General features: G+C 43.7%; 2 protein-coding genes across 3 annotated transcripts in view; one reads left to right on the forward strand and one right to left on the reverse strand.

The window, feature by feature from the left end:
• The window catches only part of LOC106602437 (oocyte zinc finger protein XlCOF29-like), a 395,249-nt gene that overhangs the window by 343,268 nt on the left and 35,898 nt on the right, over window positions 1-16,083 (forward strand). The gene's annotated exons all lie outside the window — the stretch shown is intronic.
• On the reverse strand, window positions 4,720-16,048 carry LOC106602406 (uncharacterized). Of its 2 annotated transcripts, none has more exons than XM_045717531.1 (7): window positions 15,500-16,048; window positions 15,158-15,279; window positions 14,783-14,962; window positions 11,230-11,394; window positions 10,505-10,601; window positions 10,178-10,305; window positions 4,720-5,910 (listed from the first exon to the last, which is right to left on the reverse strand). In XM_045717531.1, exons 1-7 carry the CDS (start codon window positions 15,786-15,788, stop codon window positions 4,972-4,974), a joined length of 1,920 nt encoding a protein of 639 aa, XP_045573487.1. In that variant the 5' UTR covers window positions 15,789-16,048; the 3' UTR covers window positions 4,720-4,971. The 2 variants fall into 2 exon arrangements, with proteins under 2 accessions (XP_045573487.1, XP_014050495.1); XM_014195020.2 differs by having other exon boundaries at window positions 4,725-5,910; window positions 15,149-15,279; window positions 15,500-16,039.

A 16,083-nucleotide genomic window follows, 5' to 3' on the forward strand; every position in this document is an offset into this window, starting at 1 on the left:
ACAACATCTGTTCCTTAGTCCAATTTACTAGTCTGGCTATCTCTGGCCTCTCCATGCTCGCAAAACGTGGGCTACTCTGCATCTGAGAGCAGGTCTGTAAGCATTCCGGTTTCCCAGAAGTGACCGGAAAATGACTGTTCTGTGACTTACTGCCTTGCTTCATTGTTCTCGGTCACTGTTCACTTCTGTTTACAAAGGATCTTACTGGTTGGCATCATAGCTTAAAGGGTGTGGTCGAATGAAAAAGGTATGCACACTGTTCTTTGAAGTACGGTACTGCTTATTACATTACACATCAAATCTCCTATTCATGATCACTATCTTTCAAGCTTGGGGCGGCAGGTAGCCTAGTGGTTAGAGCGTTGGACTAGTAACCGGAAGGTTGCAAGATTGAATCCCTGAGCTGACAAGTTAAAAATCTGTCGTTCTGCCCCTGAACAAGGCAGTTAACCTAACCCACTATTCCTAGGCTGTCATTGAAATTAAGAATTTGTTCTTAACTGACTTGCCTAGTTAAATAAAGGTAAAATAAAATAAATAAAAGCTCAGACCAGACTAGTTTAGAAAGAACGGTGTGTTAGCTAGAGTAGAAAATAATATAATTACTTTATTCCAGCTACATCACATCAGAAAGGTAAATATTAAGCTGTCCTTGTTCTAGCCTAGGTTTACAGTCTTTAAAAATGAGGTATTCAGACAAGCCTGTTTCAAATGACAAGTTAACAAAGGGTTAATGAGAGGGTATGTGGTTAATTACCCTCCTGAACAGAAGTTAAAAGCATGTACACTCCCCAGTTTGTAGAGACCAGTCATTCTGGAATATCAAATACAGGTGCACTTAAGTTCATGTTTGATATTTCACCTCAGACATCACAAGACCTGAATCCTTCAGGCCATTTACTACAAACAGCTTGAGGTCAAGGACTGTTTGTAAAGATCCCACACCACAGATGATAGATAAGCGTTTGAGCTCTGGGGTTTTAATAAGAGAAACAGTTAAGAGGGACTTGACTTGAGCATGTTTTGGTGATTGTTGCATTGATGAACACAGTGACGTACATCAGTATAAATAAAGCCAACTTTGAGTGTGTGACTGAGAAAGTAAATTACTGAGGGGCAATGTTTGCTACAGCCATTGGAAAAAAATAAAGGGAACACTAAAATAACACATCCTAGATCTGAATGAATGAAATAATCTTATTAAATACTTTTATCTTTACATAGTTGAATGTGCTGACAACAAAATCACACAAAAATAATCCATGGAAATCCAATTTATCAACCCATGGAGGTCTGGATTTGGAGTCACACTAAACATTAAAGTGGAAAACCACACTATAGGCTGATCCAACTTTGATGTAATGTCCATAAAACAAGTCAAAATGAGGCTCAGTAGTGTGTGTGGCCTCCACGTGCCTGTATGACCTCCCTACAACGCCTGGGTATGCTCCTGATGAGGTGGCAGATGGTCTCCTGAGGGATCTCCTCCCAGACCTGGACTAAAGCATCCGCCAACTCCTGGACAGTCTGTGGTGCAACGTGGCGTTGGTTGATGGAGCGAGACATGATGTCCCAGATGTGCTCAATTGGATTCAGGTCTGGGGAACGGGTGGGCCAGTCCATAGCATCAATGCCTTCCTCTTGCATGAACTGCTGACACACTCCAGCCACATGAGGTCTAGCATTGTCTTGCATTAGGAGGAACCCAGGGCCAACCGCACCAGCATATGGTCTCACAAGGGGTCTGAGGATCTCATCTCGGTACCTAATGGCAGTCAGGCTACCTCTGGCGAGCACATGGAGGGCTGTGCGGCCCCCCAAAGAAATGCCACCCCACACCATGACTGACCCACCGCCAAACCGGTCATGCTGGAGGATGTTGCAGGCAGCAGAATGTTCTCCACGGCGTCTCCAGACTGTCACGTCTGTCACATGTGCTCAGTGTGAACCTGCTTTTATCTGTGAAGAGCACAGGGCGCCAGTGGCGAATTTGCCAATCTTGGTGTTCTCTGGCAAATGTCAAACGTCCTGCACGGTGTTGGGCTGTAAGCACAACCCCCACCTGTGGATGTCGGGCCCTCATACCACCCTCATGGAGTCTGTTTCTGACCGTTTGAGCAGACACATGCACATTTGTGGCCTGCTGGAGGTCATTTTGCAGGGCTCTGGCAGTGCTTCTCCTGCTCCTCCTTGCACAAAGGCGGATGTAGCGGTCCTGCTGCTGGGTTGTTGCCCTCCTACGGCCTCCTCCACGTCTCCTGATGTACTGGCCTGTCTCCTGGTAGCGCCTCCATGCTCTGGACACTACGCTGACAGACACAGCAAACCTTCTTGCCACAGCTCGCATTGATGTGCCATCCTGGATGAGCTGCACTACCTGAGTCACTTGTGTGGGTTGTAGACTCCGTCTCATGCTACCACTAGAGTGAAAGCACCACCAGCATTCAAAAGTGACCAAAACATCAGCCAGGAAGCATAGGAACTAAGAAGTGGTCTGTGGTTACCACCTGCAGAACCACTCCTTTATTGGGGGTGTCTTGCTTATTGCCTATAATTTCCACCTGTTGTCTATTCCATTTGCACAACAGCATGTGAAATTTATTGTCAATCAGTGTTGCTTCCTAAGTGGACAGTTTGATTCCACAGAAGTGTGATTGACTTGGAGTTACATTGTGTTGTTTAAGTGTTCCCTTTATTTTTTTGAGCAATGTGTATATATATATATATATATATATATATACTGTTGAAGTCGGACGTTTACATACCCTTAGGTTGGAGTCATTAAAACTCATTTTTCAACCACCGCAAATTTCTTGTGAACAAACTATAGCTTTGGCAAGTCGGCTAGACATCTACTTTGTGCATGACACAAGTAATTTTTCCAACAATTGTTTACAGACAGATTATTTCACTGTATCACAATTCCAGTAGGTCAGAAGTAGGTCAGAAGTTTACATTCACTAAGTTGACTGTGCCTTCAAACAGCTTGGAAAATTCCAGAAAATTATGTAATGGCTTTAGAAGCTTCTGATAGGCTAATTGACATCATTTGAGTCATTTAGAGGTGTACCTGTGGATGTATTTCAAGGCCTACCTTCAAACCCAGTGCCTCTGCTTGACATCATGGGAAAATCAAAAGAAATCAGCCAAGACCTCAGAAAAAAAATTGTAGACCTCCACAAGTCTGGTTCATTCTTGGGAGCAATTTCCAAACGTCTGAAGGTACCACGTTCATCTGTACAAACAATAGTACGCGAGTATAAACACCATGGGACCATGCAGCCGTCATACCGCTCAGGAAGGAGACGCACTCTGTCTCCTAGAGATGAACGTACTTTGGTGCGAAAAGCGCAAATCAATCCTAGAACAACAGCAAAGGACCTTGTGAAGATGCTGGAGGAAACAGGTACTAAATTATCTATATCCACAGTAAAACACGTCATATATCGACATAACCTGAAAGGCCGCTCAGCAAGGAAGAAGCCACTGCTCCAAAACCGCCATAAAAAAGCCAGAATACGGTTTGCAACTGCACACGGGGACAAAGATCGTACTTTTTGGAGAAATGTCCTCTGGTCTGATGAAACAGAAATAGAAGTGTTTGGCCATAATGACCATCGTTATGTTTGGAGGAAAAAGGGGGAGGCTTGCAAGCCGAAGAACACCATCCCAACTGTGAAGCACGGGGGTGGCAGCATCATGTTGTGGGGGTGCTTTGCTGCAGGAGGGACTGGTGCACTTCACAAAATAGATGGCATCATGAGGTAGGAAAATTATGTGGATATATTGAAGCAACATCTCAAGACATCAGTCGGGAAGTTAAAGCTTGGTCGCAAATGGGTCTTCCAAATGGACAATGACCCCAAGCATACTTCCAAAGTTGTGGCAAAATGGCTTAATTAAGGACAACAAAGTCAAGGATTTTGTAGTGGCCATCACAAAGCCCTGACCTCAATCCTATAGAAGAGATTCCCATCTCCCTCACTAACTTTAAGCACCAGCTGTCAGAGCAGCTCACAGATCACTGCACCTGTACATAGCCCATCTGTATACAGCCCATCCCCATACTGTATTTATTTATTTATTCTGCTCCTTTTGCACCCCAGTATCTCTACTTGCACATTCCATCTTTTGCACATCTACCATTCCAGTGTTTAATTGCCATAATGTAATTACTTTGCCACCATGGCCTATTTATTGCCTTAATTCCCTTATTTTACCTAATTTGCACTCACTGTATATAGACTTTTTTTTTCTCTCTTTTTCTTTTTTTCTTCTGTATTAGTGACTGTATGTTTTGTTCATTCCATGTGTAACTCTGTGTTGTATGTGTCTAACTGCTATGCTTTATCTTGACCAGGTCGCAGTTGTAAATGAGAACTTGTTCTCAACTAGCCTACCTGGTTAAATAAAGTTGAAATAAAATAAATAAATAGAAAATGTGTGGGCAGAACTGAAAAAGCGTGTGCGAGCAAGGAGGCCTACAAACCCAACTCAGTTACACCAGCTCTGTCAGGAGGAATGGGCCAAAATTCACCCAACTTATTGTGGGAAGCTTGTGGAAGGCTACCCAAAACGTTTGACCCAAGTTAAACAATTTAACGGCAATGCTACCAAATACTAATTGTAAACTTCTGACCCACTGGGAATGTGATGAAAGAAATAAAAGCTGAAATAAATCATTCTCTCGACTATTAATCTGACATTCCACATTCTTAAAATAAAGTGGTGATCCTAACTGACCTAAGACAGGGAATTTCTACAAGGATTAAATGTCAGGAATTGTGAAAAACTGAGTTTAAATGTATTTGGCTAAGGTGTATGTAAACTTCCGACTTCAACTGTATATATAAACATTTTTACTTAGACACCCGCGACCCGTTCCAAACCTTCCTGCGACCCACCAGTTGAGAATTGCTAAGCTAAATAATGGTTCTCAGATATCCCCTGTGTACATCTCAAGCCACAATGCTACAATTTTTCCACGTTGTGGACACTCCTATGTCTGATAAGGCTACTCAGGAAGGAGAAGCTCTTGTAACATCGTTTGCACTTGAAGGGCCTCTCCTTGGTGTGAACGGTCTGGTGCCTCTTCACATAGTTCGCCTCAGTGAAGCGCTTCCCACACGTGGGGCAGGTGTATGGCTTGTCGGCATCCGTCCTAATGCTCGGCCTCCCACGTTGTGACCCAGTGACACCATAGGTAGAAGCAGGAGCAACCACCCTCAGGTGGTTAGTATTTGAGCTCCCTCCTTGACCTCTAGCCATTGTTTGGGTGTGGTTGGGATTGTGTGCTGTGTTATAGGATAAGTACCTCTTGTGGTGAACGCCCATCCTGACCTTGTCTGTATTGGTGGGGTAACCATGAGGTAACTGAGAAAGGCTAGACCCAGGCCCAGGCTTTCTATGAACCCAGTCACTAAGCATTAGACAAGATCCTGAAGGAGAAGACAGACTTCCTGTTAGACTCCCACCAGGGGGGTCTCCCACCACTCTCTGTGAAGGCTGAAGCCCAGGGTGACCTGCTCTGTTCATCATGGATACTGTGGTGTTTGTATCATAGGAACAGGAGGGTCTATCTCCATCAGCCCCAGGCCCTGCTCCATCCCTGCACTGAGACTGTGAAGAGAAGGGACTCATTTGCTGACTGGATCCCTGACTGGAGCCTCTGTCTCGCTGATGACCACCAGGACGGAGGTTGTTCAGTCCACCTGTCCACTGGTTGTGTTCTGAGTGGTGGTGGGGTCTCTGTCCTTCGCGGTTGGGTCCTGGTTCTGACTCGCGAAGGAAGAGCGACGGCTCCTGATCCAGTGTCCTGATCCGGGGCCAGGGTTTGTGACCAGCCGCTTCAGAGGGCCAGTCTCTCCCGCCAGCAACACCAGATATAAGCAGGTCCTCATGGACTGCAGACTGTAAATACAAATCGATACATTTTTATATAAGAAACACTTTGCTGTACACACAGAAACATGACATTATAAAATGCTAACCACAGTCAACTATCTAACCATATGGAGCCATTGGAGTTTATTATTTAAAAGAAAATCCCTATGTGTTGATTCAAGAATGAAGTATGTTTTGGTTCGACTGAGATATAGGAAACTAAGTCCCTGCAATGATACAAAGATAACCAAGTCAGTCAGCACAGATTCAATTTTGTATTTGATTTCAACAAGATGGTCATACACTCACATACTGTAAGTCCGTCCACATGGGACAGTGACGTTTTCAACGAAAATCACAGAAGTATGGTACTGAAGCAATCTTTCCCATTGAAAGCACTTCAGCCAAGCCTGAATTCAAGCAATACCAACACAGATAGTTAAAAATATATATAACTAGATTATAGCTTCATAAATTTCACCTGGTCTGTCTGTCATGGAGAGAGCAGGTGTTCATAATGTTTTGTATTGGTGTCACTTTATCAGTGAAGCATTTTTAAAATCACCATCACCATATCATCTACTCTGCCTCATCATACTCATTCTTTCCTCAGTTCATCTCATCCAGTTCCCTACTACATCCAAAACCAACAGAATGAACTACAAACTAACTAGTACTACATTACATGTCACTATAATCTATACATGGGCCATGTACACTTTCTGCTGGTGTATCACAGGCAAACAGCCACTATCCCGTATGGACCTTCAGGTGCATCTTCAGATGGTGCTGGTGGGAGAACCTCTTCTCACATTGGGGGCAGTTGTAGGGTTTAACCCGTGTGGACCCTCTGGTGCCTCTTCAGGCTAGACGAGAGGTAGAACTGGCCCAGCACAGGTGGCATCCTCTGGTGGATCTCCACCTGTTAAGGGAAACTTAAGGCTTTCCTACAAAACGAACCCTGCCACCATTCTTATTCCCACTGTATCTGCTGATAGCGTTACAACTACTGTCATTTGTAGCCATTTAATGTTGAGGCACTGACATTGTGTGAGGTCTGGTTTAACATGAATATTTCTCTTGTCGCAGGGTTCCTGTTCCAGTTGATAGATCCTATAGAAGGCTTGCCTGGCTTCCCAGACTCCTTGCTCCGGCCAAACGCTATGCCAAGCCCACGGACATACAGTTGAAGTCGGAAGTTTACATACACTTAGGTTAGAGTCATTACAACTTGTTTTTCAACCACTCCACAAATTTCTTGTGAACAAACTATAGTTTTGGCAAGTCGGTTAGGACATCTACTTTGTGCATGCCACAAGGAATTTTTCCAACAGTTGTTTACATACAGATTATTTCACTTATAATTCCCCGTATCACAATTCCAGTCTGTCTCCTAGAGATGAATGTACTTTGGTGCGAAAATTATGTGGATATATTGAAGCAACATTTCAAGACATCAGTCGGGAAGTTAAAGCTTGGTCGCAAATGGGTCTTCCAAATGGACAATGACCCCAAGCATACCTCCAAAGTTGTGGCAAAATGGCTTAAGGACAACAAAGTCAAGGTATTGGAGTGGCCATCACAAAGCCCTGACCTCAATCCTATAGAAAATTTGAGGGCAGAACTGAAAAAGCGTGTGCGAACAAGGAGGCCTACAAACCTGACTCAGTTACACCAGCTCTGTCAGGAGGAATGGGCCAAAATTCACCCAACTTATTGTGGGAAGCTTGTGGAAGGCTACCCAAAACGTTTGACCCAAGTTAAACAATTTAAAGGCAATGCTACCAAATACTAATTGAGTGTATGTAAACGTCTGACCCACTGGGAATGTGATGAAAGAAATAAAAGCTGAAATAAATCTCTCTCTACTATTATTCTGACATTTCACATTTTTAAAATAAAGTGGTGATCCTAACTGACCTAAGACAGTGAATTTTTACAAGGATTAAATGCCATGAATTGCAGAAAACTGAGTTTAAATATATTTGGCTAAGGTGTATGTGAACTGTAATTTTCAACTGTAATTTTCTTCTCCACAATGAGTCTAGATCTTCACCAATGCGAACACATTTGGGGCCGACTGATTGGTCCAGAAACCGATGGGTTGGGCCAGAGCCAGAACACACGTGGGTAAAGCGGAGGTTTGAAAATTCGTCATTGGCTTTGATACTCTAAACCCCAAACTTCAACTAAATCTGGGAGAAGTCTGTCCATAATAAAGCGCTGCTCTGCCTTCTTAACAACACTATCAACAAGGCAGGTTCTACAGGCCCTATTTTTGTCGCACCTGGACTCCTTTCCAGGTGCCACAAATACGGACTTAGGAAAATTACAATTGGCTCAGAACTGGGCAGCACGGCTGGCCCTGAAATGTACACGGAGTGCTAACATTAATAATATGCATGTCAATCTCTCCTGGTTCAAAGTAGAGGAGAGATTGACTTCATCACTACTTGTTTTGTAAGAACTGTTAAAATGTTGAATGCACCGAGCTGTCTGTTGAAACTACTAGCAAACAGCTCGGACACCCATGCATACCTCTCAAGACATGCCACCAGAGGTCTCTTCACAGTTCCAAAGTTCAGAACAGACTATGGGAGGACCACACTGCTACATAGAGCCATGACTACATGGAACTCTATTCCACATCAGGTAACTGATGCAAGCAGTATAATCAGATTTAAAAAACAGATAAATACACCTTATGGAACAGTGGGGACTATGAAGAGACACACACACATAGGAACAGACACAAACATACACATGCTAACACACGCACTCTACACACACGTACACATAGATTTTGTGTTGTAGATAAGATGTAGTGGAGTAGTGGCCTGAGGGCACATACTTAAGGTGTTGTGAAAAGTGCAATGAAATGTAATGTCATGTAATATTTGTATATATATAGTAGCTTCCTTAAAGGAAAGGTTCACCCATTTTGAATGTTATATTGTTTTTGTGCATCTCTGAGTGATGTTCTATCGATTCCCTGGGCCATTTCATGTTTTCATGTGTATCTGAGTTACTGGTGTTCAAGCAGGCAGAAATGCGTCCGGTATGACATAGCACCGTGTTAAGTCTCTCACTACACTGGAAGTTAATAGGAATATTACTTTTAGATCGTGAAAACATATATCATACATCTCAGATTTCAATACTGGCCGATGTCATAACTCGGGGCGGATGTCTTCTCTCCAATGAGCCTTTGAACATATTTTTGCGATATTCATACCTCAAGAAATGTGTAATTTAACAGAGGGTCTTGCACATTTTTCCTATTTGTCTGCCTCTTTAGTTCAGGGTGCATTGCATGGTGCCGTTGACAGAGATGTTACAAAAAGGAGATAGGAATCCAATAAATGAAGCAACGTATAACGCCCCACCCAGCAGACTGTCGACCAATCGCATTCATGTTGTCATACTACGTCACGCGGTTGTGAAGCTAATCATCACGCAATCCCTTCTCAAAATCAGTGTATATGTCGAGTTAATTATTTAAAATCTCTGAAAATATTTGTAATGTTATACTTCTTCTTGCCAAAATTAGTGCTAATATTGAGTTTTTGAATTGCTCAGAATGCACCGTGCGGGCATCTCCTCAAAAGTATATTTGCCGTTGCCAATGTTAGACTCTGAGGCACATCAATCTGCAGGTTGAACATGGTGAGATTGATACTGCAGGTTGTTTAGGCGATTTTACAGCTAAATAGCTACGTCACATGCTGATATTATATTTGGTATTATTGTTTGTAGCTATGTTTGCTAGCTAGCTAGCCAGCCAGCCAATAGAAAGAGCATTGCATTGTGTAGCCAACTTGAGCTTCAACAGATTTCCACAACGATTTCCTTCATAAACACAAATACTCTGGTTGGTTAGAGACGATACAATCGCTGATGACTTTGTTTTGTACAACACCCCTCGTCACCACAAACGACTTCAATGATGGTAGTCTCAGAGTAAAGTGTGTGGCGAATGACAAAGAAGCTAAATAATTTGGTGTGAGTCATCAGGCTAATCGAAGGCAGGCAAAAGGCAATACCTGTTCGGGGGTTAACCTGATGCGCCATCAGTCTCTGTGAATCACAACTATAGGAGCATCACTAGCCGTGTCTGTTCTTTCCCACCGCATACGGACACCCCGTCCCCGTAGACCAAATATACACCTCGCCCTGGTCTCAGCCAGTCTGTTGTCATGGAGATGTTGTTTTCTGGTTCGGCTGTCTGTTTCTGGTTGTGGTTAACAGTGTTGTTGCCAAGCCCAGAGCTGAGGACACTTTCCCATCCACTGACCTCCACTATGTCGCCTCTGGTCCTGGCCTGCTCGGTGATGTCGTCCACAGGAACCTTGGCTGCAACAGTCTGGGTCTGGGAATCCAAGATGGCCGCCCAGTCTCCTCTGTTAGCTTCCAGCCAACCACCTGCAGGAAGAGGTTACATGGCAGAAAACTCAACATATGGAGTTTGAGTCAATTACCTGGTCAAGTTCAAACATTATGTTTGTTTTAGTAGATAAACACAAGTTGTATTTATTTCATTTTATGCAGGTGCATCTCTATTCCTATTGATGTATATATACACATAGTATATATATGTTCTCGATATGTATTTCTCCCTTACCTTCATCCCAGATCTTTAGTCCACTCTCTGGTCTGTTCTCTATTGTCTCCTCTTTGACCAGCTGCAGATCAGGCATCCCATCCTCTTTGTCTACTGACTGTAAGAGATACAGAGTGAGAGGATGTTGGATCAAGAAATCTGATATGATTGGATTGGGCAATGAGGGATTGCCATGGATACTATGCAAACATTGTCATTGATTTGATTACTTGACACTCTTTAAAAGGATAGTTTGGGATTTTGGTAACTAGCTTTGCTAACTAGCTTAGCGCAAAGAATGGAAGTCTTCAGTTACACCTAATCCAGTTTTTGTGCTAAGCTAGTTAGCACTGGCTCGTGAAATTCCCTCTAACTTCCTGGATATTGGATGCAGAGACGTAAAAATGGTATCCACCAGTTCATCTGACTTATCCCTTTAATGGTTTGATAATTCAAAGGCATGATCCCAGACTAAATTAATCAAGACCTGGGCCCGTATCCACAAAGTGTCTTGGTGTAGGAGTGCTGATATAGGATCTGTCCGTACAATCATATTTATTATGAACAGCGATCAGCACTCCTACTCAGAGATACTCTCAGTAGAAGTGCTGATTGAGGATCAGGTCTTATTCATTACGATCTAGAAAGGCAAAACTGATCCTAGATCAGCACTCCTACTCTGAGAGGCTTTGTGGATACAGGCCCTGACCTAATACCATTCAGACAGTAGTTCGCAGTGGACTCACCTCACTGAGACTGTGTGTGGTCCTGTGCTGCTCAGTTGGTTCCTCTGTGTGTTCAGGAGGAGGTGTAGTCTGGTTGTCCTCCATGACCATGGTCCCCTCAGGGTTCCCCAGACCCTCCTCACAGCCCTCCTCCTTCACCAGCAGCCCCTCTGGACACTCCTCCTCCTGGGAGAGAGGTGATACAGATTACACAGACACACACTCCCTCAGGTACGTACACACAGATAAACACACTTTCAACATGGAGTGTTTACCCATCCCCACTACACTTGAGTCCTATACTGTAGTTACAGAATTACTTCATTGTTGTTAAACCCATCATGGTGGACATAAATATGTTGTTGTGGGTAAATAAGTTAGCTATCATAAGTCAAGTCATACAACCCTGACTAAACTATTTTGAAGTGTACAGTAGGTGTTTCTTTGTGTGTGGGTATGTGTGGGTATATTTAGTAAGTGTATATTGGTTATAAAGCTCTGTTGTGTGTATGAATAGTGTGAGATCAGATCTGATGTACAGTTCATTTGGACCCCTTGACTTTTTCCACATTTTGTTATGTTACAGCTTTATTCTAAAATTGATTAAATCATTATTTCCCTTTCATCAATCTACACATAATACCCCCTAATGACAAAGCAAAAACAGGTTTTGACATTTTTGCTAATTTATTAAACATAAAAAATATATTACATTTACATAAGGATTCAGACCCTTTACTCAGTACTTTGTTGAAGCACCTTTGGCACCCTCGAGACTTCTTGGGTATGACGCTACAAGCTTGGCACATCTGTATTTGGGGAGTTTCTCCCATTCTTCTCTGCAGATCCTCTCAAGCTCTGTCAGGTTGGATGGGGAGCATCACTGCACAGCTATTTTCAGGTCTCTCCAGAGACGTTAAACCGGATTGAAGTCTGGGCTCTGGCTGGACCACTCAAGGACATTCGTAGACTTGTCCTGAAGACACTCCCGTGTTGTCTTGACTGTGCTTCGGGTCATTGTCCTGTTGGAAGGTGAACCTTCGCCCCAGTCTAAGGTCCGGAGCGCCCTGGAGCAGGTTTTCATCAAGGATCTCTTTACTTTGCTCCGTTCATCTTTCCCTCAATCCTGACTAGTCTTCTAGTCCCTGCCGCTGAAAAACATCCCCACAGCATGATGCTGCCACCACCATGCATCACTGTAGGGATGGTGCCAGGTTTCCTCCAAAGTTGATGCTTGGCATTCAGTCCAAGAGCTCAATATTGGTTTCATCAGACCAAAGAATCTTGTTTCTCATGGTCTGAGAGTTCTTTATGTGCATTTTGGCAAACTCCAAGCGGGCTGTCATGTGCCTTTTACTGAGGAGTGGCTTCCGTCTGGCCATTCTACCATAAAGGCATGATTGGTGGAGCACTGCAGAGATGGTTGTCCTTCTGGAAGGTTCTCCCATCTCCACAGAGCAACTCTGGAGCTCTGTCAGAGTGACCATCAGGTTCTTGGTCACCTCCCTGACCAAGGCCCTTCTCCCTCGATTGCTCAGTTTGGCCAGGTGGCCAGCTGTAGGAAGGGTCTTGGTGGTTCCAAACTTCTTCAATTTAAAATGGAGGCCACTGTGTTCTTGGGGACCTTCAATGCTGCAGAAATGTTTTGGTACCCTTCCCCAGATTTGTGCCTCGACACAATCCTGTCTCTGAGCTTTACGGACAATTCCTTCAACCTCATGACATGGTTTTGCTCTGACATGCACTGTCAAATGTGGGACCTTATATAGACAGGTGTGTGCCTTTCCAAATCATGTCCAATCAATTTAATTTACCACAGGTGGACTCCAATTAAGTTGTTGAAACATCTCAAGGATGACCAATGGAAACAGAATGCACCTGAGCTCAATTTCAAGTCTCATAGCAAAGGGTCTGAATACTTATGTAAATGTGGTATTCTTTTTATTTTTTTCTAAAAACCTGTTTTAGCTTTGTCTTTATGGGGTATTGTGTGTAGATTGAGGGGAAAGAATAATTTAATACATTTTAGAATAAAGTAAAGTAACAAATGTGGAAATAGTCAAGGGGTCTGAATACTTTCTGAAAGCACAGTATATTAAAGGAAATGTCAATGAAAGTCAGAATGAAATGTCCCATTTTGTGTTTATTAAACATGTTTTACATACACCATATGAAAACCACACATACAAATGACTCACATACAAAAATCAGCATGAACTTGATAAACTGCATACATTTTCTCATTAAAAAGAGTCTTTGGGAAAAAAATTAAGTAGTTGAATGGAAGTAATGAAATAGTCATTTGTGAACATCATATAGCCTACACAGTACAAACAATATGTAACAGACTTTTTCGGCCTCACACATTTCCATATATCCAACAATGTCTGGATGCAATATTCTACCCAGGAATATTCAACACTGAAATCTTTTACTCTCGTTATTACAAATGCATCTGTGGGTCTTTTCTGCAGATGAAAAAAAAGAATTTTCTTTGTTTTTAATGCAGGGTTTGATTTAAACGTCAGAAGCTATGTTATAGAGTGGAATGTTTTTTCTGCTGGTGTATACTGAGGTAGCTCCTTTCTGAGAACCTCTACCAGCAGTGCGTTCAGACAAACGGCCTCTCTCCCGTGTGGACCTTCAAGTGCATCTTCAAATGGTGGTGGCGGGAGAACCTCTTCTCACACTGGGGGCAGCTGTAAGGTTTCTCCCCGGTGTGGACCCTCTGATGCCTCTTCAGGTCACCAGCCTGGGTGAAGCGCATGTGACACTGGGTACAGCTGTAGGGTTTCTCCCCCGTGTGGACCCTCTGGTGGATCTCCACCTTCTGGGAGCAGCTGAAGCCTTTGCTACAGAACATGCAGAGGAACCGTTTTTCTTTACTACTGCCTGATATTGCTCCCCCTCCCCGAGCCTGGGCTCTAGCCCTGTCATTTGAGTTCAATGCCTGATCAAAAAGGACACGGCCGTGTGAATCGGAAGGTGCCATTGACGTAGACACTGGATCGCGATCCCTGAACACGTGTAAAGGGGAGTGAGTTGTAACATTTGTATTTGTCTCTAAGCTTTCCCTGTAGTCTAAGAAGTCACTGGTGTTGCCCTGTGAGTGTCCTTCCCCTAAGTGAGTCTCGTCTACATTCCATGGCAGAGGGGTGTCGCCCTCCACTTTCACCTCATCCACAACTATAACCCCCTCTTTCTTATATATGCACCCTTCAGAGTATACACTACTACTATACCGATTCCATTCCCCTCTAAACAGATCAGTCTGTCTCTCTAAACACAAGGGCATGTTGCCAGGGTCCATCTCTGTAGTGTAAGAACAAGACGGATCATCATCACCACCAGTGTCTAACATGTCACCATCCCCACAGGAATGAACAGGCCTCTGACTCTGGTGAAATACCGGTGAGTACTCCGAGCCAGGAGCAGGAGGACAGCCCAGTGGCCCCTGCCCTAGTCTCTCTGGGTCTGATATTTGTTCAGATCCTGTGTCTAAGAGCCTGTGTGTTACAGTTAAAGTCTTGGGGTCTGTCTCTGAATTGAGGACGGCGTCCGGCCTTCCACTGACCTCCATGATGCTGCGTTGGGTCCTGGGCTGGGATGCGGCGACAGTGGTGGTGGGGTCCTCTGTGGCTTCATAGGGCGCTCCAGCTGCTCCAGTCTGGATGTCTCTGCTGTGCCGTGGGTTCTCCTCTCCTTCACATCTCTCCTGCTTGACCCCAGGGCCTACAGCCTCTGCATCTGCAGACTGACAAAAAGAGAGGAGGTTATTACCAGTACATGAGTGGAATTGGATAACAATGCCGTAGGAAAGTCTCCCCTATGGCAGATAAATTTGGATGTACATGTAAACAAGTGAATAGCTGAGGGAAGCCTTTCTGAAACTTGTCACATTTGATGTACTGTAATTTTAATGTAACACTATTGCACTAACCTCTATTACAATAATGTGCTGGGTTGAGGTTCCACTCCCTTCATCTACAGCTATGGGTTTGTCATTTCTCCATGTATTGTGGCCCGCTGGCTTCACAAAGTTCCTGTGGCTTCCAGTGAGATGTCCTTCACCTGAGAGAGTGATCGGGTGAAAAGAGGTAGTTAGGTTAGGTGCTGTCAATGCTCAACGCTATATTGACCATTGTACACTATTGAGTTTTGACGCAGTCTAGAATTGGCAAGGATGTAAGTAACACTTCTCATAACTTCTTGCAAGATAACTAAGTAATCAGGGGAATTATTGCATACTATCCAAACACATGTGGTCAGAAGGGAACGGGGCAAAATGTACCTCTTGCCATTCCTCTGTATCGGTCGACGATCTTGACACTACTGGGACGACTGGCGAGGACGCGATCTCGTATTGTCTTCTCTGCGCGCTCCCGTGTCACCTTCAGTTCAAGTAGCTGTAGTTTCCTCCGCAAACCCCTGTTTTCTTTCTGGCTTTGAGAAATTTCCAAACGAAACACTGCATAGTCATCGTCTACGAGTTTACAGATCTCTGCCACGGCTGCATTCGCTAGCATCTCCATGATGGAGGCTATTTGAGTGTGAAAAACCATACAGTTAACGTTAGCCATTGTTAGCAGCTAGTTAGCGTCACCTAGATAACATCTATCTACCAAGTCCTGTCTCCAACGCGAATTAAAGACTACTTGGGGTAAGTATGTGATGCTTAGCAGTTAAATTAGTCATATTTTTAGTTCCATTAGGTTAATAAATGTCTAAATAGTAACAATAAAAACGCTAACGTGAAAATTGTTCTCGGTCGCTGTTTACTTCCTTTTTAGACTGAAGAGAAAGGATTTCATTGGTTGGCGTCATGGGGCGTGATTAAATGGATCAAGGAGCGCTCTGAGCTGCTCTTTGAAATGC

The sequence above is a fragment of the Salmo salar genome, chromosome ssa04 (assembly GCF_905237065.1).
Source record: "Salmo salar chromosome ssa04, Ssal_v3.1, whole genome shotgun sequence".
In the NCBI taxonomy this organism is placed as follows: Eukaryota; Metazoa; Chordata; class Actinopteri; order Salmoniformes; family Salmonidae; genus Salmo; species Salmo salar.